The sequence below is a fragment of the Eutrigla gurnardus genome, assembly GCF_963514095.1.
Source record: "Eutrigla gurnardus genome assembly, chromosome: 6".
NCBI lineage: Eukaryota > Metazoa > Chordata > Actinopteri > Perciformes > Triglidae > Eutrigla > Eutrigla gurnardus.
In genome coordinates this window covers 21,999,526-22,026,364 of record NC_139920.1, presented here as the reverse complement: position 1 = coordinate 22,026,364, position 26,839 = coordinate 21,999,526, and the positions used below count along the sequence as shown (strand labels likewise).

At 38.0% G+C, this 26,839-nt stretch overlaps 3 protein-coding genes across 3 annotated transcripts; 1 reads left to right on the top strand and 2 right to left on the bottom strand.

Annotated features, from left to right (window-relative positions):
- Positions 1–1,894: 1,894 nt before the first annotated feature.
- On the bottom strand, positions 1,895–12,442 carry comp (cartilage oligomeric matrix protein). The gene is made up of 19 exons (XM_084011392.1): positions 12,336–12,442; positions 11,034–11,107; positions 10,679–10,730; positions 10,422–10,570; positions 9,213–9,350; positions 8,780–8,857; positions 8,544–8,696; positions 7,767–7,871; positions 7,038–7,145; positions 6,796–6,955; positions 6,286–6,404; positions 5,797–5,849; positions 5,509–5,702; positions 4,634–4,812; positions 4,506–4,554; positions 2,981–3,177; positions 2,567–2,739; positions 2,183–2,322; positions 1,895–2,086 (listed from the first exon to the last, which is right to left on the bottom strand). Exons 1-19 carry the CDS (start codon positions 12,400–12,402, stop codon positions 2,028–2,030), a joined length of 2,247 nt encoding a protein of 748 aa, XP_083867518.1. The 5' UTR covers positions 12,403–12,442; the 3' UTR covers positions 1,895–2,027.
- Positions 12,443–15,056: 2,614 nt separating this feature from the next.
- On the bottom strand, positions 15,057–22,471 carry tmem38a (transmembrane protein 38A). Its single transcript, XM_084011045.1, has 6 exons — positions 22,238–22,471; positions 18,017–18,173; positions 17,531–17,715; positions 16,710–16,797; positions 16,142–16,259; positions 15,057–15,787 (listed from the first exon to the last, which is right to left on the bottom strand). The coding sequence occupies exons 1-6, from the start codon at positions 22,359–22,361 to the stop codon at positions 15,581–15,583; spliced, it is 879 nt and encodes a 292-aa protein (XP_083867171.1). The 5' UTR covers positions 22,362–22,471; the 3' UTR covers positions 15,057–15,580.
- A 1,270-nt stretch (positions 22,472–23,741) lies between these two features.
- smim7 (small integral membrane protein 7) lies at positions 23,742–26,378 on the top strand. The gene is made up of 5 exons (XM_084011377.1): positions 23,742–23,825; positions 24,041–24,082; positions 24,189–24,241; positions 24,367–24,457; positions 25,559–26,378. Exons 1-5 carry the CDS (start codon positions 23,800–23,802, stop codon positions 25,572–25,574), a joined length of 228 nt encoding a protein of 75 aa, XP_083867503.1. The 5' UTR covers positions 23,742–23,799; the 3' UTR covers positions 25,575–26,378.
- Positions 26,379–26,839: the final 461 nt, after the last annotated feature.

Here is a 26,839-nt window from a genome sequence, read left to right as displayed (position 1 = left end):
ACAGCAGTTTGAGAAAGTCATGGTTTATAGTAGCAGGATGCAGCCTCAATAATACTCAAGCATAGCAGTCTGCATGGTGACTTTGACTACACACACTACCAGAGTACCGCACGGTGCTGCAACACGGTCTCACTTTGTGAAATTAGCTGCAAGTCTAAAGTGCCGGTTACATGAAGAATGTTAATCCATCAAAATATAGAAACTAATTTCTGACTGCGAAACAATTAGTAACAAGGAAGAGATATTAAGACATATTTAAATTTTTTATGAACTGGCCGTGAAGTTCTGCATCTCTGGTGTTGAAAAATTACAAATGGTGTGACAAATGTATTAGATGTCTTGCAATTTCCACAAGTTCGCTAATGAGACTACCTAACAGAACGCTGGTCAAGAAGCTCGGCAGCTATACACCTTTAATTAAAAAGGAAAATAAATATAAAAGGGCTCTTAGGGTTAAAAAAACAAGTTACATTACTTTGATCATTTCTCGGACAAAAAACATTTTGGCATGAATTTGCATTTTGGGACTTAGTGCTAATTTCACAAAAATATTGCCGCGTCTGAACAGTTAAAATATGGAAAGCAAAACTTTTCAGGATAATGAGTGAAAAGCTTGACGTCCCATTTTTTTATTCCAAAAATTATAAGATCAATAAATCAGCTCAAAGTATATTTTATTTTCTGAAATATTTAGTTTTGAACTCATCTGCTTGTTTTTAGTCTGAGACACCCGTTGACTTGCATCACTTATTTGCATTGTGTTTAAAAAAAAAAAAAAAAAAAGCACAGTGAAGCTTTAAAATCATCCCAAACTGAAGAAGCAGATGAGTTTGATGGTTAAATGTGTTTCCTCGGTCCGGGAAGGAATGGGGAAGACTTGTTTTTGTTTTTTTTCTGAATCAATTTGTCCCTTTAATAACACGGGCTTCTCGAACTGTCTCTGGAAAAACACAGTTTAAGTTGCACTTAAAGCTTATAGTGAGAATAGCATAATATCACTGTTGTCCTGTAAGTTGTAGTACAAGAATCTGTAGTTCTTTATTTGTTGCCGTGTGATTCTCCTTATGTGACCATTTGTTTATAAGATGAAAGAAAAATGTCAATTAAATTGAATGTGGAAGACAGATTATTCTCTGCACATAGTCTTGCTTTGCAGAATAATATATATATATATATATATATATATATATATATATATATATATATATATACATATACAAAAACAAACCTGTCCGATGTCATGTTACAACACTTGCAGCGTGTTTGCCGAGGACATGCATGGTGTTTCGATTCCTGCTGTAAATTGTCTTTGCTACCGTTTCTATTTTGTAATCTGTATTTCCAAATGCAAAGATTTAAAAGATTATTTTGGATATGTGCATGCTTGTGAAATGTTCAGAATGTTGATTTCCACTAAAAGCTGTTGAGTTTGAAAAAAAGACACGTCTGTTACTTAAATCAAATGTTTTTTTTTTTTTGTAGTAAAGCTATTATAGGACTGTTAAATTTATATTGATTCAATTTAAAGATACTTTATATGACGAAAATATATTATTTTAAATCTAATTTGCATTATTGATAACAATTGACAAGCTAAGATTTTTATTATAATTTAATTACATGACATATTTCATTATTTATGAGTAGCTCATGTTTAATTAATGGTAAAGACTTAATTCAGAATATTATTATTAAATTTGGTATTAATTATTATTAAATAGGCACAATTAGTAAATAGTCACAGTTTGAATTCATCCAGATGCTGCACATTATTTACCAAAATCCACATTTATTCATTGGTGACAGTAAACATTCTTTTTGCAATATTCTTTCAAACGTATCATTTGAAATGTGAATATACATCGGGAAATATTTTGTCAACAAAACGGTCAAAAAAATTTGTGTAATGTCACCACTCCTTTACTGCTCTTTTTGTAAACGTTTGCCAAGTGATGATTTTATTTCTGATCCCAGATCCTTTTGGAAAAGGTTTTTCCCAGAATTCCTTTTGGCTCATTTGTTTATCATCAGACTGCCAGCCGAACCTGCTGGACTCTGTAGGTGTCAAAGTCCTCAGGAATAGTGTCTGCAGAGAGAAACCACACGAGGTACAACCAACAGTTAATTAATACGGTCAGTTAAAAAAAATCTCCTTTATTCAAGAATTAGAGACTTGTTTCACCGTTGCAGCGATAGCGAAGGTTGGCCCAGATGATGTTCTCCTGGGAGAAGCAGAAGACTCCCAGTCGGCCTCCTCGCATCGTGGCATCTATGATGACTCCCGTGTCTGCCACCATCTGAGGACCCTCATAGAAACGAACTCTGCACATCGACAAAGAGAAAGGTAACAACATCACACGGCAAATCTATTTACAACAATTTTGGAGCAGTATTTTTTTTATTTTTGTTTCACTTTTGGTTGAGGCGAGCAATTTCTCCCGCCTTCCCAGTTTTTATGCTACGCTAGGCTAATGTGTAATGAGTTGGCATATTATACTTGGTATTGTATTCCAGGTTTGGGACAAGATAAGAACTAGCTATAATATCCCTTTAACTGGATGGTTACCTGATGTAGCCGTCGGCAGGTCTGTGTTGGAGGAACCAGCGGTACGAAGTCTTGTCCTTCCAGCCGACATTGCGAGCGTCTTTCCACAGAAGTTTGACCTGGTCGCTGGTGTCTCCGGTGTGCCAGAGGGCGTTCCTCAGGTTCTCACCCGGACCCGTGGTCGACTTTACAGCCTGTTTACAAAACCAAGTACCAAAGTGACAAGAAGTGTGTGAGTCTTATCTCTCATAGTCCTCAGTTAGAATGTCATGTCAACTCTTTTACAAAGTCTTTAAAACTCGGGACATTCAAAATCAATGCAATCCTGCAACAAGCATTTCTTACGGCGTATAAACCGTATTAAACCATATTTATAAATGGTGCCTTATGATAAATTGGTAATAGTAGTTTTCTCTGGTAGACCGGTAGAACTACCTTCAGTTGAATTCCCGGTTCGGCCACGGCTCTGAACGGGTTGGCCTGCCAGTAGATCTGCTCCACCTGCTTCCACATCACCACGTAGAAGCTGGAGCTGTCCTGATACCCGAAGATGAATCCTGCGTAGTCGTCGTCGGTTACCGTGTTTACGTGAAAGGTCCCTTCGAAGTCCACGCCGCTGAACGCCGTGTAACCTGGCGGAGGCATTGTACGTATCATCGGTTTGATTTCACATATCGGTATGAATCTTCTATAAATCTCAGCAAGGAGAGAGACTATCCCTTTAACCCTCCTGTTATCTTCGGGGTCAATTTGATCCCATTCAAAGTTTAACATCTCCAAAAAAGAAGGTTAGCATTATTTTTTTGCTTGATATTCAGTGTTTTTTCCTGATATAATGAGGGCAAATAGGTAAACATAAAATTAACATGATGTTTTCAATGTCCTGTACACACATTTTGGATGCATTTACAAATAATTTTTTGTGATTTCCCTATTTTTCCATAGTCACATAATACGTTTTCTGGATTCAAGATTTTTATTGTCATGTACTTGGCAATGCAAGCATTCGTTACCAGAAATTAAATTTTTAGTCTCAGTGCAAAGTCAACTTTTGAAAAGCAGAAATAAAAGTACAAGAGTCACCATTAAAGGAGTCATCACCCGGAAATCGCAATTTCTCTTGTTAAAACATGCATATCTGTGTTTGACCTCAGTTGAAACTTGCCTGAAAGGCTGGAGTTTGAAAGTGGCGCCGTTTTTTCGCTTCTGCTCTTTTTCCGAACAGGAATAGCACACAAGGGTGTGCATTCCTAAAGCACGAGATTTTGATTCTGCGCCTTCGGTGACGTCACCGTGGCGGCTACTTGCATAAGCCCACCCCTCTTTCACCACCCAACCCCGCCCCGTCCGCTACCTGAAATCGCCGAAGCGCCGCCATTATGTTTTGGAGTCTGCATGCAGGCAAGCCCCCCCGGCTCTGTCCTTCCTGCGGCGAATCAACGCGCGCCTCATTACATATTATACAATGCACATCCGGACCAGTCAAAACCTCGCGCGTAATCTCGCGTGATAAAATCGCGGTACGAAAAAGGGTCAGAACAAGCTCAATGTTTGATTAAATTTTTTTTTTTTTTTTCTAATAAGTTTTACGAATTGATCCAAAGCGATCCAAGGGGGGCTGGATACGTATAAAACCAGGTGATGACTCCTTTAAAATAAAGTAAGATAAAATGAAATAAAGTTAAAATAACATCACACACATCAAAAAATAAAATAACTTAACAATTAAGAGCATATGGTAAAGGATAAAAATTGTTATAAATACATTCAGTGCAAGAGTGCTCTGGTTGAATAAAGGGCTTTAATGTTTTATTTATTTAGGTTGTCACCAAAAAACATGAAGCACCTGAGGCATAAATCTTGTTAACAATTTTGATTAAAATTGTTTTCTGAAGGTTTAAATAGCTGGATAACAGATGTTACAGAGTTTGAGGGTTAAATAACACATGATACTTCTTACCAACAGCCAACCCTGGATCACTATTCATAGTCTGCACGATCTCTCTCCCCTGCACAAACAAAAAGATGGGATTTAAGAGACATTTGTTTTTGGGGACACTAGAAACAAGTCAGTAACAGAGTGTTAACCTGGTTCAGCACCACCCAGTTGGGGTCGATTTGTGCGTCTCCCTCCGGATCCAAGACAACGGTCTGATACTCTCTGAAATCCGTGAGGGTGACTTCGGCGTTCTCCGGACAAACATCAATGGTGTCGATGATGGTGTCGTTGTCAAAATCCTTCTCGCAGATGTTTCCCACGCCGTCACCTGAGAAGACGTAAAGACGGACTTAAGGACCTTTTTTCTTTATTTTGTAGCCCAGCAGATTAGTGGAACAACCTTTCACTTTGTGATACAAGCATCAAATGTGGCACAACTTTTCTTCTGGACCTACTTTTTCCAAAAAATCTGGTAGCCATGCAAAAAAATGTATAATAAATAACAGTACTTTGTAATGATGCAAGTATACAATGCCAAGCCATTACAATAATAATTGTTGACAGATTCATATTTTATTTTGGAATTTCTACTTCACAATTTCTCAACATAATGTTAAACAAACAGAAATATTTATATGTGCCTAATATAGGTTTATTCATGTTAAGGTGTATTTTTGGACATGTTTAAATTTTTGGAAGAACAAAAAGTTTCAATCTAATCATTTCGGGGACCACCTGCAGTAACTCTGCGGACCCCTAGGGTTCCCGGACCCCCCCCTTGAAGATCTCCGATCATTAAATATGTCCAGCCATTCAAGTTCTACACTGAAAAAAACTTTTTTACATTTGATGAGGCGGCCATCTTGGATTTTCAGGTGGCTAAAAGAATTTTCTGAAAAAGTAGTTCCTAGACGCTAGCATGCCAAATGTGGTGCTTGTATCACAAAGTGAAAGATTCTTCTGAGATATTAATCTGCAGCACTATAGTTAGTTGGTAGGTTGTGGTCCGGGGGGCGTTACCCACCGTTGGAGTCTTCCTGTAGGGGGTTGGGGATCAGACGGCAGTTGTCGGGACCGGGAGGAAGCAGGTCTGGGATCCCGTCGTTGTCGTCGTCATCGTCACACTCGTCTCCGACGCCGTCCTTGTCGGTGTCCAGCTGGGAGCTGTTGATGACGGCGGGACAGTTGTCCCGGGAGTCCTGGTGACCGTCACCATCGCTGGAACAAGAGAGAGAGACTTGACATTTGTTTTACCGATAATTAAAAAACTAAATAAAGACATGTGATAAAGGTTGGTGAGGTCACACAGTACCTGTCCTTGTTGGTGTCACATGGGTCTCCGATCAAGTCGTTGTCCGCGTCCATCTGAGATTAAGTACATCAGTATTGAAATTTAAGTACTTCTACCAAATCTGATAAAAAAGAAAGTGGTATCGGTGTATCCTTAATTGTAGAGGCTTCACATTCCAAGATAATTTTTTCATATAAACTTACGAATGGTGATTAATCGCGACTAATCAGAAGCTACCTTGTAATTAATCTGATTAAAAATTTGAATCAAATGACAGCCCTTTTTTATATAAACGTATAAAACGTTCACATTAATGACGGGACTTTAGGAACACAACTCTTTCTTGCCAAACAGAGATTTCTGTTGGTTTTTTTTTCATGTGGCTCAGTTGGAGAAGTTTCACTTGTAGAAATGTGTTTATCACTGTCATTTAAATATAAATGACTTTAATGCATCTTCTTGATTTAGAGCATGTTTAAGCTTGCAGAACTGAAACAATAGATTTGTGACCTGGTCGGGGTTTGGAACGTAAGGACAGCTGTCGCAGGCGTCTCCCACTTTGTCTCCATCACGGTCTTTCTGGTCAGCGTTGGGAACCCGTTTGCAGTTATCCAGGTGGTTCAGGATTCCTGAGATTCAAGTGACACATAAAGTTCATAAAGTGACTTATAGTTCCCCCTAACCCTGGTTTATAGCCTTCATTTAGCTGCTAGCTATGATCATAACTCACATTAAAAGCCTCTCTTATGTATTTGCAACTATTTTTGACTATGTTTGAACAAATCCATGTAGAAATGAGAATATGTAAAAAATACACTATTTTGTTTTCAGACACAATCCTCTGTTTATTCCTATTTAAATGCATCAGTATTCACTGTTGGCCAGGTGCAATGATTACATCATGGGTCCCAATGACCCAGGTGAAGTTAATTCATGCACAACCTTTGTTTGGCGCTTTAAAAGACAAGACATTTTGCAAATTATTCCATCTTTACAGGTGACCCTGTATATTGAACCAACCATCGCCGTCGATGTCTTCGTCACACTCGTCTCCGAACTTGTCCACGTCCGTGTCTTTCTGGTCGTCGTTCTTCACGGCGCGGCAGTTATCACAGGCGTCTCCGAAGTCGTCCTCGTCCACGTTTCTCTGGTCGATGTTCGGCACCAACACGCAGTTATCCTGTAACATCAGGTGTGCAAACATTGTTGTGTGTGTTTCAATTTTTTTTCGCATCTCATCGTTGGGTTTTTGTGCATGAAACCTGCATATTGGGGATCCCGTCCCCGTCCGCATCCTCGTCGCAGGCGTCTCCCATCCCGTCACGGTCGGCGTCTTCTTGGCCAGAGTTGGGAACGGTGAGACAATTATCCTGAAAATAAAATAAAATCAGAGCCGTTACAATAACAATATACAAGTTGCTCCAAACAAATGAAGAACATGCTGTGAGCATTATGGTTAAATTATTGTTTTAAATATGTGTTAAAACCACAAATGTCTGAGAAGGTTGTTATGGCAACCCTTGAAATCTTCTCTCTCACCCAAGAGGCTTCTTCAGCTCAAATTAGTGGTCGAGAAGCGAAGATTGAAGAGATTCAAAGAGTTTATTATCACATGCACAGTAAAGAAACGTTTCTCCTTGTACATTAAATTCTTCATTTGCTGTCCACAGAATGCAAAACAATGTAAATTAAAAATATAGATAGATAGTAGCCTACAAAAACAAAGGAATGTGAAAGGCAGCATGTGACACATAAATAAAACAACAATAAAACAGTGCAAATGTCTTCAAAAAATGTCTTCAAAAGCGAATAAGCATGTCCTACGATAAAGCTGATTAAAACCCCCAATACCACGGCTTTTAACCTGCACAAACATTAACTTTATATACTCTACAAATGTTCGATATCACAGCAGGTATTACAACACACAGTTTATTGTGTTTACTACCATTTCCACATAAAAACCTGTGAGTGTTTTATCCATTATTCACCTTGTTGCAGTTCCTCTCCGGACAGTTGAGTTTCTCATCAGGGAAACCGTCGATGTCAATGTCGGCCCCACAGAGGTAGCCGTTACCGGCCCACCCGACGCCACACTGTGAGGATGGATGATGTTTTATGTACAGACTGTTTTCATTGGCTCCACTCTGTACAGCATATACAGCCCCGCATGACCTTAATTGCTCAAACAGGCCTTTGTTTTCACAATATCAGGTTACAAAGTTAGGTCAGAAATCTTTAAGATGTTCAGCAGCAGTTTTACCAAAGTCTTCAACGTTTATACAGTTGAAGACCATAAAGTTTGAATAATTGGCAAATGTCTTGTCTTTTATAGCACCTAACAAAAGTTATGCATGAATTAATTTCACTTGGGTAACTGTGACACATGATGTAATCATTGCACTTGGTCAACAGTGATTACTGATACACAGATATGTGAAAATACACAAATCACCAATTGGGGCTGGGACACACAAAAAAACAACTTGTGAAAATAGTAAATCAAAACTTGAATAAGTGAATAATGAAGGTCGCCAGACTTTTACTCTGAGAGATTTGAACTCAGAACAAGAGGCAGAAAGTCTAATATGAGTTATTATGGTATAAAATCATTTTTAAAGCTGTTTTTACTGAGATATGTGAAAATACAAAATCACAAAAACAACAACTCATGAAACAAATTAATCAAAACTTGAATAAGTGGATAATGAAGGTCTTCACACTTTAAAATCTGCCCACTTATGAAGCAGAAAGTCTGATTTATTCACCTGACACTCGATTCTACCCTCTCGGTGGACGATGCACTCGGCGCTGGGGTGGCAGGGGTTGGGTTGGCCGTTCCCGCAGGCTCTCTCCGGCTTACAGCCCCGCCGCTGATCCCCCACGTAACCCGTCTTACAGGGTCCACACCTGAAGGAGCCCTGAACAAGCACAGAGGAACCAGAGACCCATCTGATAGGATATACGTCCACATTAGTATTGTTGTGATAGTATTTATACTCACAGGGGTGTTCATACAGATAGAGTTCTCCACACAGCCTCCACTGTTGATGCCTTCACACTCGTTGATGTCTTTGCACACCTTGATGGGACCAAAACAGACAGAAAGGTGAGAACCTCAAATTTCTTCTCCCTCAGATATATCAAACACTATATATATAATACGACAATTTTAATCAATTATTCTGCATCTTGATACTTTTAAGAGTCATTTCAAGACTTTGAAATGCAAAATGTAGGTGACTGAACCTGGATTATTTAAATCTGGACAATAAATGTATTATACCAGAGATATTCAACAGGAAGGTCCGAGTTACTGCGGGGGGTCCCCGAAATTAACTGTTTTTCTTCCAAAAATCAAAATATGTCCAAAAATCAACAGGAATACAATATATAATAATCAAATATAAATATTCATGAGTTAAATGTTGTGAAACCTGTCTGTTGGCGGTGGCGTAGGCGAGGCCGACTCCCTGGACCTGGGGCCCGGTGAACCCGGCGGGACAGGTACCGCAGCGGAAACCCGGGGAGGTGTTTATGCAGCGCACACCCATGTGACACGGCATCACAGTACACTGTCCATAACAAAAACACAGAAACACGTCAGGAATCAAACCTGGTGCTGTTATGTTCACCTTTGTTAAAACCCGGAAGTCAGTATGTGGACGTTTATTTATTGGATGTTAAATGAATTTTTGACCAGATTAGTCATTGGGTTTAGTTGTGAATAATTATTAAAAAAGAGCCAAATGAGGCTCCTTTCTCACCTCACCCATATTGTATCATATATAGTATCGTTATAAGTATATTTTTCATATAATTCTAAATCATAACATATTGTATCATCATGTATCATATATTGTGACTTAATACATATGTATTTATCATATTTTATCTGTTGGGAACCATATAACGTAACATAGTATAATGTAATATATTATAATGTAATATATTATAATGTAATACATCTTACCGTACACTTTAGATTGTTTTGTATTATAATAAGATCCTTGTGTACACTGTAAGCCTGGATAAGTTGACTTTACTTAAAAGATTTGAGGGAACTTCCACGTAAACTATTTAAGTAACGCATACTAGAGAAACCTCATTTGTTTAAGTAAATTCAACATAAAGGCAAAAGGACCGGATGTAACTATTTAAGTTGAACACACAGGCAAGTCATTTCTACTTAAAATCTCTTGTAAAATCAACTCTACTTTCCAATCATTCAACTCAGCATTTTAAGTTTAATTGACAAATATTTCCAATTGCATTGAGTTTAATTTATTATTCATCATACTATCATTTTAAAGTTGTGAAAACTTGAAAATATATATCCCCACCAAAATCTTGTATTCATAAAATATAACTAATTAACACAAAAAGCAGGGCAATTTTGTTGAACTTTATTCAAAGTTGCCAAAACATAATAAATTCACATTTACACGTTGCTGCTTGCCAGTTAGCTAAAGTCACTTGTAAAAAAAGAACATCTATGTATCAAATAGTGTCATAATTTTAACTTTTGTTTTTCTGTAAAATCGACCGGTAATGAAATCCTCCAAACCTAAAAAAAACCTGAATAATTTCACCAACGTAGAAATGTGTTGTTTTATGTTGTAACCTGATATGATATCTCTGCGTACCTCGTCCACATCCGTACAGTGGGTACCGTTGCCCTCCGTTCCCTCGGGACAGGGTCCACACTTTACACCCTGAGGACTCTCCTTACACTTCACCCCAGGGTGGCACGGGTTGGGCACACAGGAGGGACGAGGGTGCATACCTGCCATCCCTGAGGAGAGACAAGTTTTATATATTATACATTATATTATACAGCGTGTGTATAAATATTAGCTTTGAATGATGATCATCAAGATCCAGTAAAGTACTGAGATCTCACCGCAGGCTTCACACTCCATCACTGTGTTCTTCAGGAATACCATCTCTTTTATCTGGAAAAACAATCAATCAAATTTCTGTATGATATAATATATATATATATATATATATATATATATATATATATATATATATATATATATATATATATTTTAAGAAAAACAGCTATCTGGTGCACCCTTGTAAATACAAAGGAGTTGGTCTAAAATCCAGTTTTATATCTTCTATACTGTATGTGTATATATATATATATATATATATATAGAGAGAGAGAGAGAGAGAGAGAGAGAGATCATCAGCATTATGAACAGATGCATATTAACTTAATAACCGTCTACATGTTTACACCGTGTTACCTGTTGTTTCAGAAGCTCTTTGATCTCAGCCAGTGCAAGGTTCGTCATTTTAATCTGACTGATGATTTCTCCATCTGAAAAAGAAAAAAGTAAATCATCGCAACCAAAAGACAGCGTCCGTGTAGAGAGACCCACATAACAGCAGCGTGTTTAAAATATGCAGATGTTTACACCTGTAAGTTAACGCAACCAGTTTTGTATTATTTCTTTCAGCAGGTCACCTGACATTTCATCAGGCTTCCTGTTGGACCAGAAGCTCAACGGGGAGCAAACATGGACATACACGCATCCTCCCGTGCAACTGTTGAGATTCAGAGTAGAATACCTGACGTTCCTCAGCCTGGTTTGTATCCACCACCCACGCATTCACTCAGAGTCAGACATGTGTTTGGATTGCAGCAGCACAGATTGATTTTCCAGATATGGAATGATACAAGATTTCTGGAGGATTATATTTTTTCAAGCTTGTGTGCTAAACTCTGCCGCCGTCTTTGTGTTTCTAAGTGTCTGGATTTTTTTATGCAAATTGTATTTTTTTTTACAAAAACTTTCCAACAAAAATTTCCAACAACGCAGAAATGCCAAAAACATAAAAAATAAAAAAATACAAAAAAAAAAAGATTGTTGAAACAATCCTTTTAGAAAAGTTTTAATTCATCAACACTAACACACAAAGTTATCTCATGTATTGGACACGATCAGCGGTCTCCTGGGTGAAAGTCCTGCGTTGATTTGACCCCCTTCCATCAGCTCTTCGTGGACTTTCTCGCTTGTTATTATGCCACATAACTTTCAATAACAAATGCATGTAAAAATGTTTGTCGCTTTTAACATTTTTACTTAGTTTGCAATAAAAAAAGAAAAAGAAAACAGGCTCATAAAGCTTATCTAAAAAAACAGGATGGTATGCTCAGGTCGGGTCAGATCCTGAAGTAGCATGCTGCTTATACCAGTTGACCCCCCCACCCGTCCCCCCAGAGGAGCCGTACAAGGGGGTGAAACCTCCGGAAATGTGGTTTCCCCATTAGTTGGTTGCAACTCTTGTTTACTGAGTAGATTCCACAGCAGAAAGAAAAGAAACTGGAGATAATTCACTAATAGAATGGCTTTTCCTAAATCCTCCACACTTCAAATACTCCTTTACATTTTGGGATGCGAATGAAAAAGTAGAACAAAAATAAATTCTAATTCGAGCATGTATTATTAAATATTATTTTCCTCTTAAATCCTCTAATCTTTCCCAGAATGAGCAAGAGAATCCTGTAATAAATATTATTAAATAATACAAACACATGTCCTCACCTCTCTGTCCCGCTGCAGCATGTCCCCCCATGCAGAGCACACAGTTCAGCAGCAGAAACCACAGCATGGTTTTAGTCTGTGTCGATGCTGCTTCTTCTTCTTCTTCTTCTCTCGTCTGTCTTCAGATCCAGTACTCCTCCTGCAGACCTGGTTCCAACAGACCTGGTTCCAACAGTCTGTTTTTTAGCCCCGCCCTCTCCCGCTCCCCATCCTGGCTTACATCCCCATCCTCTCCATAGAACTCATCTGCACACCCCCGTTTGGTTAATGTTAAGTAAAATGAATAGCACAACACATTACATCCCACATATAATAGGGGCATCAAGCTCTGTGTTTTGTGCTATTAGCTTAAAACAGGAAACAAAACATTTAACCTTTTTTTTTCTTTTTCATTATATTCTTGTAACTACAGAGAGAATTTAGTCCCAGAATGGACAAGATAAGTCTAGATAGTTTTAAATTATTAGTAAACCACCAATTATCTGCTTTATTATGTTACCAATTCATGATTGATCAATGTACTTTTTAAATGCATTGTCAACTTTGTGTTTGCTGTGTTCTCTCCGACACGTTCTCACTGTCAAGGCATAAAAAAAAAAAAACAATGCAGCTCATTTCGGTGCTCCTTGGAGTCTGAAACCGCCACTCATTTAGCAAGTGCACGTTTGTACGTGCCGCACCCACTTAGTGCATTATAGGTAAGCACATATCAGTGAAACTGGCTTTACAAGAGGTTTACACAGATACAATGTTTCCCTTTAATTAACCTCAGTTTTTACACACACAAAAATTGGAAAATAGGCTTCAGATCCAATCTGGACAACTTCATTAGAGAGAGAGTGTGTGTGTGTGTGTGTGTGTGTGTGTGTGTGTGTGTGTGTGTGTGTGTGTGTGTGTGTGTGTGTGTGTGTGTGTGTGTGTGTGTGTGTGTGTCTGTCTGTAATGGGACCAGCAGATGTTGGTTACATTCCTTGCAGTGAAAAGGTTTTCGGAGTATTTGATGCAGATCACTTTGATAAACTTTCATCATTTCCCCTCTCTCTCTACTACTACTACTCAACCTTTAATTAAAGTTAATTGTAAAATTTGTGGTCGCCTAAAACCTTTTTCCTAACTGGAAGTATTGCAAACAAGCGAACATCAGATTGTAATATTTTTCATTGTCCTAAAATGTCTTATTAAATGTTCGGTTATACTTAGTTAGGGTTAGGGTTAGGGTTAGTTAGGGTGACTTCTGGTTGCAAAAAGAAACCAAGATGGCGACATGAGGTTGATCACCAAAATTGTGAACTCAAGGTTTCAAACCCTACTACGTCAACTTCCTATATGCAGTCTATGGTCCGAGTTGAGTTGAATTATGAGTACTGTAGGAGGAAGCTTTTAAAACGTTTTTACTTTGCATTACTTTGCATTCTTTAAGTACGAGATGAAGGATGGCGTAAACATTTGGACTGAAGAAACAAACGTCACCTGAAAATAGAGCGACCAGATCTTTTTTACCTCCTTGGTCGTCTCTGCTGCTGAGAGGAATGTGAAGGTCAAAGGTCGAGTGTAACTACCTCCTGCAAAGTTCATTAGTGATGCTTTATTGCTTTGCTACAAGAGTTTGTCAGCACGGGCAGGGGGGCTTCCAGGTTTCTCAAGACATGACCTCAGGTTGACCTTTCCTGTCACCTCACAACAGCCTTTCGAGTTATGTAACGGAGGGTTTATGAAAACAAACTGCTCCTGGCTGCCAACCGATTCCTAGACCAGCGTTGATCTTAAACAGTGAGGGTCGTATGTGTGTTGTGGAAGCATTTTATGTGTCTTTAAAAACAAGTGGCTAAAAGAGACCACAAAAACGTCTTTATTATTTCATTTATAGCTTGCTGAATGCTCATAAACTGGTGTTTACACTGCAGAGTTATCCAAAATAAATATATTTAAACTTTAGTTGAGTATATAGAATGTATCTTATACTTAATACTTTGACTCTACTACATTTATCTGACAGCTGTAGTTACAATCATTTCATATTAATCCACAAAACATATGCTAAACCCATAAAAACAAGATTGAATCTCCTCACCGTCTCATTTTTAGTTTTACAGTTTCTCGTAAAATCATTAAAGGTGCTATATTAAGAATTCAGAGGATTTATATCTCCGCTCTGCAGCTCTCAACAATACACACAGAGGGAGAGCAACTTCGTTCTCTGCTCAGGTAGACATAATGCCACTATATCATCACATAGCAAATAGTTGATTTCTGTTATATTTCTGCTGTGGATGTCAAATAACCTGCACAAACATTTTATATAATATTTTCAATATACCAGTTTTTTTGCATTTTGAGAAAAAAGTCTAAATGTTTTCTTTGATTTATTCTCAAACATTCTTGAAATGTCGACTGTTTATTCTCTACATTTCGACTTTATTATCAACATTTCAACATTATTCTCAACATTTAAACAAAAATATCCTCCTCTCATATTTTCCCTTATGCCTCATATACCCCCATATACTCTTTTGATCAAACATCTAAAATGTGTTGATGTATTGTTGCAGTATGTAAAATCCTAATTCATGCTGCTTCATCTAAAACTGGACCTAACTAAAAATCGAGATGCACTCATTATTGTTATGAGACAATGTTTTGTCATTTCTTCTGAATACTCAACACAGACAAACATTTCAATAAGAAAAGGAAAGGTTTTGAAAAAAACAATGAGACACAATGTTTGTCTTGATTTTTATTCAAAGACGGATGTTGTCCTCACCTCAATGTGAAAAAAACAGCAAGGTTCTTTCACAAAAATGCTATTTTTCACATTTCGATTTCTGCCTGAGTCAGGTTAATTTGTATTTTGTATTTCCTTCTGAACTAAAAAGTAAGGTTTGATGGACTTCTCTACCCCCCAGGGAATCTCTGACACCCGGTTAACATGGCTACTGATGTGTTGAACAGAGGCTGCTGTAAAGCGAGTGCACAGCTGCTACACGTGGATCGCCACACAGATGCAGATGTTCACAAACACATAAATAAATAGGTTTTAAAATGTCCACGTAGGGTTTAAGTGTGACACCGTAGGATTTCCAGAGTCCTCGTCCTGTGTAAAATGCGGAAAGCACCATTTTTGCTCTAATAGAAAAAGGGTCTCATTTGGTTAAAAAAAACGTCAAACTGCCCCTTTCCCTTAGAAAGGAATGGGAGTTCCCATCACGTGGAGGCCGTGATGCAGTTTTTTCAGCTCGGGCGTTTGCCTACTCGGCTTTCTTGGCCTTCCTCTTGCGGACGCCTTCGCTCAGCTCTTCCTTGGTTTTGAGAGGTGAAGACGGGACGGCAGCGGGAGGATGATGATGGTGGTCTTCTTCGGATCCGCCCAGAGGGGAGCCGAACAGCAGATGGCAAACCCAGGACTCGATGAGGGCGAAGGGGGAGCCGTGAGAGTGTCGGGCTGTCATTACCACCTGAAGGAAGATGGTGTCGGTTAGAAGAAAATATTTTTGGGGGAAATATTTACATCCTTAGTTCAATTACAAACTCCTATGGAAACAAATATTTTACTGGGTGGGAGAATGTATTTATTTTTGTCTTTCTAACTTTATTCAACCAATGTATTTTTTCTCTCGCTAAGCTACTCTTTGCATGTGACAAACATGCGATTGTGATTTTATATATATACACACACACACCGTAACACCACCTGTCTGTAATAACATATAAACCAGGTTAATATCCAGTTTTGAAAAGTAAATTTTTAAATTTTCAAAATAAAATTATTCATAAAAGCTAGACTACCAATTAATCTGTGCTGATCTCACCTTGCTCGTGGCCATGAAGAGGGTGAAGACGAGGATGAGGGTGCTCTTGGACACTGGCAGCCAGTGAGCCTCCTGCAAGGTGAAGAGGATGGCACCGTACAGACTGGCTTTGGTTGGGCTGCAGAGATGAGATTAGATTATAGATTAGATATCAGAGATGGGATACTGGAAGCATATATTTATGGGGTAAAATTGACCACTGCTCTTAAATGTCCCAATTAACAATATTAAAATAACTATCATAATTGTTTACCTCAATGTTTTGACTCAAGCTTAAAACTTCCTCTGTAGGATGATTGTGTTGCTTTCAAGGAAAGACAGTGATTGTGTGAATTGGGACATTGCCAAATGTGGCATTTATTATTTTAACACTAGAGGGCACTAAAGTTAAAATTCTACACATTGACTTCAACAAAACTGTTTTTCAGTGTTTTTTTTGTCCAGTTTTAGTCACAATCATTTTTAAGTGCTAGTTTTGCCTCGGATGTTTGGGTGTAAACCACCTGCAGGATCGAGAGAGGCAGAGACAAGCGTACGTTTCCATCAGCAGCAGGCAACTCAGACTTACAATGACATGTTGAGGATCTCGTTGTTGTCGGGCCTCCACACACCACGCAGCAGCTGCTCAAAATTGGAAATGAGAGCCACTCCAGACCCTGCAAAGATAAAAATAGACAAGGAAAAAAAATGAGGACAAAAAAAGTCTCTTCCATGTGACTGCTTTTTATCTGGCTTCAGCTTTCCTCCTCTGTTTTCAACACAGACGCCTTAAGGGTCTCACTGTTGAGGCCAGACTAGACCAGGACTTTTATTTATATCCTTTTATATATTTCTATAGACACTTTTCTATGGCATTTCTGGGTTCAAACATAAAGGTTGAAGGCTTAATTGACTCTTAACATTTTCTTTATTTTAAAATGTGCTCTAATATATAACTTCTGTCATTCTCCGGTTTCTCATGTAACCTGGTTTCTTTGAGTAACCTGGTTATTTAAGTGCATGTATATGTATATATGTCCATCCATCCATCGTCTACTGCTATATATATATTATATAGTATATATTATAATATTTACGCCATAACACCACCTGTCCTATCATACAATATAAACCAGGTTAAACTCAAGTTCTGAAATGTAAAGCATATGTGGAAATGCCTTTAACTTGCATTCTCTCTAATAGCCATCAGGGGGCGACTCCTGTGGTTGCAAAGACAGTAGTCCAATTGTAGAAAATGTCACTTGATTTATTACCTCAATAAACATTGTTAAAATTAGTTTATGGTCTTAATCTCTAGTTTCAAGTCTTCTTCAATCCAGCATGATGTTCATATTGTGAATTATGGTCCCATTTCGTTTTTCTGTTATAATTACAGGACAGGACATTGACCTTTGACGTATCCAACGATGACCATGATCAAGAAGCCATGGTGGTAGGCGTGGTGGGCGTGGTGAACACCGGCGGCGATCTTACGCGTGCGGACGACTTCCTTCAGGGCGACCAACACCAGCTTGACCGGCATGAACGCCACGCATTTATAGAAGAGGTTCAGCGGGCAGTAGAAGATGAGGTACCTGATCGGGGGGGGGGGGGGGGGGGTATGTGTGTTAAAATAGCTGTGTGTAGGACTTAGGAGGATCTATTAGCAATGATGGTATATAATATTCACATATATATTTTTATTATATATAAATCACCTGAGACGCATTTGTCCCCTTGACAAGGACAGAATAGGAATGACCTCCAAGTAGTGAGTGTTATGGGATACTTTTATAACATACAGTCTTAAAAGCTGATCTGATGGTCCCCCATCTACATAAAGCAGCGTCTCACCCCCCCTGTGAAGGTTAATGACTTTCTGCAGGACTTTCTCACCAGACAGCTGAGGCCAGCAGGATGTGGCTGTTGTATTGGAAATAGTCGAGGGGGCTGCTTCCAAGCATGATGTCTGCCAGGATGTAACTAGCGAAGCAGTAGAGCATGGCACAGAGCCAGGAGGCCACGGGACTCCTGCGAGAAACCTCCACCGAGCCTGCAAACACCAGGGGGGGGGGGGGTTAGTAGTCAGGGAGCCGCCCCGAACAAGCATGAGTGTGAAAATGAAAATATCCCAGCTTGAAGTCGAGAGGGATTTTCTTTTTATGTGCCACTATGAGTTGGTGAAGGTGGTGGAGTTTTATGCACCACCTGTTTGGAGGCTCCTCTGTGACTACAGCTACCCAACACTACCACGTAATACTAATTAATCTGGATTTCATTCCACATTCTTAAGAGGATGAGAGGCTTTTTCAGTCATTAATCATAATCAGTTACTCAATATAATTATTTACAAAACTGTGTGGGCCTGAAATTATTAATTAAAGGAGAGAAATTGGGTAAACAGATTCAAACATGCTGTGTGTGATTTTAAACTAAATATTTAAAAAAATGGCAGATATAAAGCATGCCATAAATTAACTACACAATTAGTCGAATGTATTTCTCCTTAACTGGGGTTTTGAAATAATAGATAATAAAGTTATTTATTTGAAAATCTAATGATTGTATTTACACTGTTTTGCAAGCTGCTCCTTAAATTTCATAAATGTGTAATTCTAATGCCATTCTAGTCATTTTAACAGCCGTCTTTTTAATTACCTGGTACATTTTAAAGGTCTCAGACTTTTTCAGGGGAATCACAAGAGCCTGATTGGGTAAAAATATCACAAATGTTCATTTTAAAACCTTCGGTTACTTCCTTCAGAGCAAAAACTGTTAGTGATGACTTTCAAACGTATAATCAATGGAGCCCTTGTGTTCTTAGGAGCTGTATCTTTGTCCACGCCCAGAAACCTTTTCCAGCTCACGCCCTGATAATCCGCCTTTTTTTTTCTTTCTTTTTTTTTATCATAACCTAATATTGACTCAGGACTTCTACAGTAATTTATGAGTTGACTGTTTAGTAAGGATACAGAGCAGGACAGACTCTTTATAATGTGTTTAACTGATGGTATTGTTTGTGGTATACGCCATGACATTTATACTGTTTTACACCCTGGATAACTAAATAAATAGTATTTATCATTTTCCTAGCGTGGCATCAGGCAGTCGGACTCTGTTGAGGCCTTTGAATCCAAATCTTTTTTGCCTCAACTTTTTCAGTCAGTCGCCCATTCATGGATTACTTGACCTTGTGCTTTGGATAAAATCTATATTATAATCTATATTTATAATATAAAAAAAACATTTTACTAGACTTTGTGCTCTTGTTTTTAACACCGGAAAGTGCGTAACAAATGCAATTTATTATTATTATTATTATTATTATTATTATTTGTATTACTTGACCTCAGGTGTTGTACCAGTTATCATCATCTGTCTTGATGACTCTATTAAGACCAGTATAAGAGCACTTCAAACTTTCTCTAACTATCCAAGTATCCGAGCTGTCTCCCTCCATTTAGTAAGTAAGTAAGTAAGTAAAATGTATTTCTAAAGCACATATAAATACAGCTAACACTGAGCAAAGTGCTGTACATAGTGCAAAAGCAGATAAAAGAACACATACAGTACATATATAAAAATATCTATGTCATAAAAGGGCAGGAAACGCCAGCGAGAAGAGATGTGTTTTGAGCCTAGATTTAAAACTGGAGATGGAAGGAGCGTTGCTGATAGAAGGCGACAGTTGGTTTAGAATCAATCCATCACTTTACCCTCCTGATTGATGTTGATCTATCCACCATCTTTTGCATGCCTGTCTGTCCTCGTAATGCTTCAATAGGGTTTTTTTGTTTTTAGTTTTTCCTTATAGGGTCCAAGGACAAAATCTGCCGTATGTTGTACTGATATGCGAAGCATCTTAATTAATTTTGACTTGATTTTGGATATGCTTGTCCCTGATTGGCTGGCAGGTATCTATTACAACTAACCACTTCAACTGTATCTCCTTCAGCCAACTATAAAGCATAAATATAGTTATAGTGAAAAGTATGTAGCCTGTTTACTGTCATACTTCTGTGACATACAAATACTCCTAATACTTTAGAATAAATGCCTGCATGTGTAAGACGATGAAACCTAATTAAGCACATTTTTTCACCTCTATATGTATGTATGAAATATAAACATGTTAATATACATAATTCAGATATGATTTAAAGACCATATGTGTGTTCCCATGTGGGTAAAGTCTTCACAGTGTGAACACAAATCTCCAACAACAGGTGGGCGAGGGTGGCGTGGTGAAACCGGCACTCCGTTTGAAAGCAATCTGATCCTGATGAATGCCGCCCCCTAAAAATATACTCAGCTCAACTGCTTCTCCTGCCTTGCAACTGTTAGGCCTGTCTTAACCTTTGACCTCCCCCCCCGGAACACTTGTCTCCCATGATCACTCGCCGAAACTCATTCATGTGCTCTCCTAAAATGTACTCCGACTCTCCTCTCAGACACATGTAGGGGACAGTGAGTAGAAAAAGATCTCTCTAATGTCGGTGGTGTGAGATATTCGAGAGTAAAATAGGATATTAAGTGAGATAAAGGTGTAGAGTTACGGTTACGAAGTCGGCTTTAAGAAGCATGATGGATTTCACCTTCAAACCAAGTGCTCTCTCTGGGTTTATGACCTCTTATGACCTTTTCTTTCAATTTAATACAAAATGCAGCAAAAATGTTGGAAGTACGGTTAACCCGTCCCCTTTACCTCAACTTCTGTACCAGAATAGTGTCAAATCTGTTTTTTTACACCATTAAAATGACATTGTGCATAGCTTTAATGTGTTCACTCAAATTAGTAAATGTATATCACAAAAATGACAAATCATGTATCATCAATTAGCTTTCTCCAGATAGCTCATGTAGTAGCTGGTACATATTTGCATAATTGCAATTGTTTACAGTTACATTTTCACTGTTTTATTGTTTTTGTTATTTATGTCTCACATGCTGCCTTTTAAATTACTTTGTTTATTATTATCTATTTTTTATACTTAGATGTTGCAAAAGAAGAATTTCATTGAACAGGGAAACGCGTCTCTTTACTGTGCATATGACAATAAACCCTTTGAATCTTGAATTTTTTTTAAATGTTTTCAAAACATTTATCCCATCTTACTGGAGCATCATTGTGAAGGAAAATGCGTTTTAAAATGCAAAATATGTCGTACAAGCTGCTTCGGAAGTATTTGATAGATGTCTGAGACTCATTTGAAGCTGTAAATGTTTAGATTTTGTTTTTAATAAAAGTTTAGATGCATTCTCTTGCTACTAACATCTTCACTAAACGTTAAACTAAGATCTGAACTTTGATTTTGGGATGAGAAGAAATTGTTATTGTCTGAAAAGCTACACACTCCAAGGAACAATAAGGTCATTGCTGGGCTGCTCAACAGTCAGTTTCATGTTTAACATTCACACTCAACTGAAGCCTAAAAAGTGTGCAGCAGGGCAGCTTCAGGGGCCCACTGACTGTCTATTTCAGGATCTTCTATTTATTGCCTAAGTCTCTGGTATGCTCAGGGCCTTTTCTCTCGGGTTTCATCCTCCTTGTGTTCCATCGCTCAAAGGAGTGAAATCTTGGTTAAAAAAAATCTCTGGCTGAACCCAAAAGCTGGTAGTGTTTATAATCTCCTCCTGTGATTTCCTCGGTGTAAATGAGGTCATGCTGCTGCAGCAAACACACATTCCCTCCTCGCACCGAGCCAGCATCGCTGTAAAGTGCTCCTGCTGGTCTTTATGTAACAGGTCCTGCTTTATAAGGACCGGTTACTATGCACATAACGGCAACCGAAGGTCACTAAAGAGACATACAGTCACGTATAGTTTATAACACAGAATCATTGTATTACATGCACATTCAATTTCTTACACAAAAATCAGAGCTTATTATAAGATATTTAAAACTTGAATAACTCCCATGTTAATAAATATGTTTGATATATTTTTTACTTTTTGTTGTTGCAAATAGATGATGGTATGTTTAGGTTCAGGTCTACCTTTAGGGCTTACTTGCAAAACAAACAACAACCAGAAGAGTTTGGATAATCATATACATCAAATAATAAAGCAAAACGTTAATCTGGAGGAATAAAAAACAACAAATGTAAACACACTGACCTGGCTCGTACTTGAGGTAGAGGATGGACACGATGTAATAAGCGAGGTCAAACACGGGAAACATTCCCATTTTGGAGAAAATTGGGGCAAAATCGCCCAAATTAAGAACTGCGAGCATTTCCATGTTGCCTGTCCTGCTTAAACCCCCCTTTTAAAAAAATACGTAATTCCAACTGCGCAGTGTGGATCTTGAAGAAACCCCCCCCAAAACCCGGTCCACCGACTTTCCACCAAACCCCCCGGTCCAAACAGTGAGGGCATGTGTCACTCAAGCCCTCCTATTAATACCACTCATCTCCCGCAGTCTCCTCTTCATCATCTTCATCATCAGCATGCGGGTCGAGCCAGCTGCTCGAGCCAGCTTCTCGGCATTTTAGACGACAGGAGGTTTCGCTACATGACAGCTGCTTGAGAGAAAGAAAAAAAGCTTTGTCGTCGTCGATATAATGATTATTTAATGATGAGGTTTTTTTTCTACCCTGGAAACACAACATAGCCTGAGGAAAATGTCCAGTGCATTAATACGGACAAAGACTCTCACCAATCCCCCTTTAATATATATTAAAAAATAAACACATCCCACAATCCAGATCAGATCCTGTACCGGGGCTGCAGACTCGCGCACAACATTTGGCGATATCACCGGCTATTTTTTTTTTTTTTTTTTTACATTCTTCAAGATGATGCGGAAATGTGAGATGAAAGGCGCAGTAATACCGAACCTACATAAATGAACAGTAACCGGATTTAATGTATTTTGGTTATACATTTATTCCTATTTTTTGCGTTAATCATTGGAGAATAATAAAAGAACCACGGTCTCTGCCTCCACCACCAGGGGGCAACCAAGCCTCACATTTTATAAATCTGAAATTGTATTAAACATATATATATATACATGTTTAAATTTACATTTTACATTTATAAAATCTCCAAAAAAATGTTGAATAAAACAATAATAAACAATAAAGCAAAGTACCGCAAGAACATCAATAGAAATAATTATTACGACGGTTTTATAGCCTAAGAGGGTTGAGATATCATTTGCATGTAGCAAATCAAAACACACACAAAAACTCCCCAAATTTGGTGGTACACGATATCCACCTTAAATAAAATAACTGAATAAACTATGAAGTTATGTTATTTTTCAGTGTCGTCAAGGTGGAGGTATATAACAACATCAAGCCTACTTTTGGAGGTCTGAATCTGCTGCGATTCAGTTTCTTGTCTACAGGTGGCGATCGCGTATAAATACAACTTAACATTGTCAAGTTTTCCTCAATTGAGTCTTTCAGGCAGAAATGTTCAGCTGTTGTTATGGGGTTGCAAAGACAACCTATTCACCCCGTCAATACCTCGAACTGTGACATTCACTGTTGTTTTTTATAATTAAAAACCGCCTGTAACAAGTCGAAGGAACACAACCTGGCAGGAACAGCCTGACAGTTAGTACTCAGGGCGACAGAATCACATTCTAAACCTCTGAAACGAGATTGGTCAGATTTTTGATTGCGTAGACGAACACGGAAGTGAGTCTTCTTTGGGGTGAAGTTGGAAAAATGATCGGGGATCTGTTGCTATTCGGGTAAATGTGTCTGTTTCTGACATGTTTCACCAACGGAGACTATTTTATTTAGTAGAACTGTTCTGTGTGTTTGTTATTAGACAGCGGTGAATCAAGCTATTTAAATAACAAGCTAGCTCCGTGCTAATGCCAGCTTGGCAGCTAAAATGAGCTCAGATAACACTGTTAGCTACCTCTCAACTAACAGTTTCTCTCTCTGTGTGTGTGCTCCTTAGGACTCTACTGGTGAATGCTGGGGCTGTGCTGAATTTCAAACTGTGAGTATTTACGGTACCCTCAACCTCGCAATCAGAGATACAAAGCAAAATAAACAATCAGTCAGTCAGTCAGTCAGTCGGAGTTTAACGGTGGATGTTTTTGCAGCAAAAGGAAGGAGTCCCAAGGATTTGGAGATGAGTCCAGATCACCGACAACAGGTGTGTGTGTGTGTGTGTGTGTGTGTGTGTGTGTGTGTGTGTGTTGTGTGTGAGGTGTGTGTTGTGTGTGAGGTGTACGTGTTGGTGTTCTCACGGCTCTACCATAAGGAAATCTTGTCTTTCAGGTGACAACATCAGAGAGTTTCTGCTCAGCCTGCGATACTTTCGGATCTTCATCGCTCTGTGGAACATCTTCATGATGTTCTGCATGGTCCTGTGAGTAATCAATGACTGTGGTTATGTAGCTGTAGACGTGTAATGGTTGGATGTGATAGTGGACATGCTGAAATATCTTGAGAAACACTCAAAACGTTACTATAAAGGATAGTTCTCTTAATCCGAACAAAGCCCATGAATATATTTATCCCACTAATAAGTATTGTCTGTGTATATGAAGACTATCTACATATATATATATCTTATACTTTTTTTGCCATAAGAGCTCTATAATGGTTGCATGTCAGTGTTATTGCACAGGATGACATGTTTATTTTTGTTTTGTCATTCCCTCGTACACCATCTTGCTGTTAGGAAAACTCACTAGAGCACCAACTGTTTATGAATCCACGTCTAAAAATAGTCACCAACACGTACACTGTTTACTCTTGTTTGAATAACATTTGTTAAAACTCCCGTGCCCAGCGGTTTTCAGAGACTACTAAGCCTTTTTTACAGTGGAAACTATATATATGTGACCTAGTTTTGCAGATTTACATTAGGAAACAGTGGGCTTGGGTTGCAACAGACAGATAGAGGGTATGGTTGTCAGAAAGAACTGGGAACTGGACTAATGATGGGATGCTTTTCTAATGAGATTTGTTGACCGTATAAAAGAAAACATAAACAAAAGCCTTATTCTTTAAGAATAATCTCTCTGTTGATTTTATGGCACTGTTAAGTTTGAAATATGGTACCTTGTGTAAAGAATTTAACGTTTTCAAGTTATGTTTCAGGGTTAAAGCATTTAGCCAAAAAGGTCTTACTGCAACAAAAACATTTTTTCCTGATTCTGTGTAGTAAAAATTAATTTTACTCATGAAATGTTTATCACAGGCAGAAAACCGGGCTTTATTTCCAATTATAATCCGCGAAGAAACATTTTTAATCAACGGTTTCAAGTAGGAATACGAAAATACTTCATAGGTTAGTTACACATAAATTATTTTTCGTATTTATAATAATAATGTTTACAAGCCCACTTTGATTACTTCATCATTCCTTCTTGTTCAATTATGCTTCGGGTTGTGAATAGAAATGTCCTACAAATGAATGAAGTTGTTGCTTTTCTAATTGGCTGACTGTCTTTAATCCTCACAGATTGTTTGGGTCGTGATCGACATTTGTGGCGACTGGACTTTTCCTGATTTTCCAAGGTGCATGCCGGCATCTTCTCCCTCATCGGAGTTTGCTGTTTTTAGCCCTTTTAACAGTAATTGTGCTCCATTTCCTTGACATCCCCCAAATCACAAATCTGCTTCTGGCTGTACAGGAATTTATGAATCGCTGTATTTATTTTGTTTCACATAAATTGTTACATTTGTATTTGATATGTTGTCTTGTGCCCCTGAGCTTCATTATAGAACATAGGCTTTTTTCTCCCAAATGTCAGTTGGGTTTTTACACAAAAAGCAGGGTTCAAAATGATGGACAACCTTCACTAACCGGATAAAAAATGTTTTTCTCTGACTTTTTTACCTTTGTGTCATCATTTAAGGAGCCTCCAATTTATCAGTTGAATTCAACAGACCAGTCGAAATGATCACTGTCACTCAAAAGTGATGATGGATTTGGTCTTTCAGCCGTCTGCGGTCGTCTCATCAAATTCTCTGCTCAGTTTGAATTTGATCTCCGTGGTCTTGAAAGTGGTTTCACACTTGATTGAAATGAACCCAGCATCCACTCTGATCACCAGATTGGGTTTGGCCCTGTTACCCATTTGTTATCTCCTCTGTACAAACATCTCCAAATGTACTCATCAGCTGTTATGTTATAAGATAAGATCATTCTTTATTTGTGCCACAACAGGGAAATGTGCTGTGTTTACAAAATAATAAATAGGTAAACATGCAATATGTGACATTAGAATTCCACTGACATTTAAACATAACAAAAATAAAAGCAAACCGTTTATTGTCAATTGTGAAGTATTGCTCTAGATGTCGCAGGATCCAAACACTATAGTCTACAGTCTATATATAGTCTTTTCCACACCTTATCGCTATGAGGTAACGGTTTCATCAAGTGAAAAAAGCCAAAAAGCAATGCATACGATATTGACTGAAAGGGGAACGATTAATACAAACATGGATAGAAAAAAATGTAGTAATGTACTATAAAATGTGGCGAGCAGAGTGATCCTTGGTATATACAGTATATTATGTTTATATATTTATTTATATATATATATATATATATATATATAAAGTTTAAAAAATGAATTCTATTTATATAAATAAAAATAGCATATATATATATACATTATAACAATATCTATAGTAATATAATATGAAGGAAATATTATATATATATATATATACATATACATACATTATAACAATATCTATAGTAATATAATATGAAGGAAAGGCTACTCTCCAT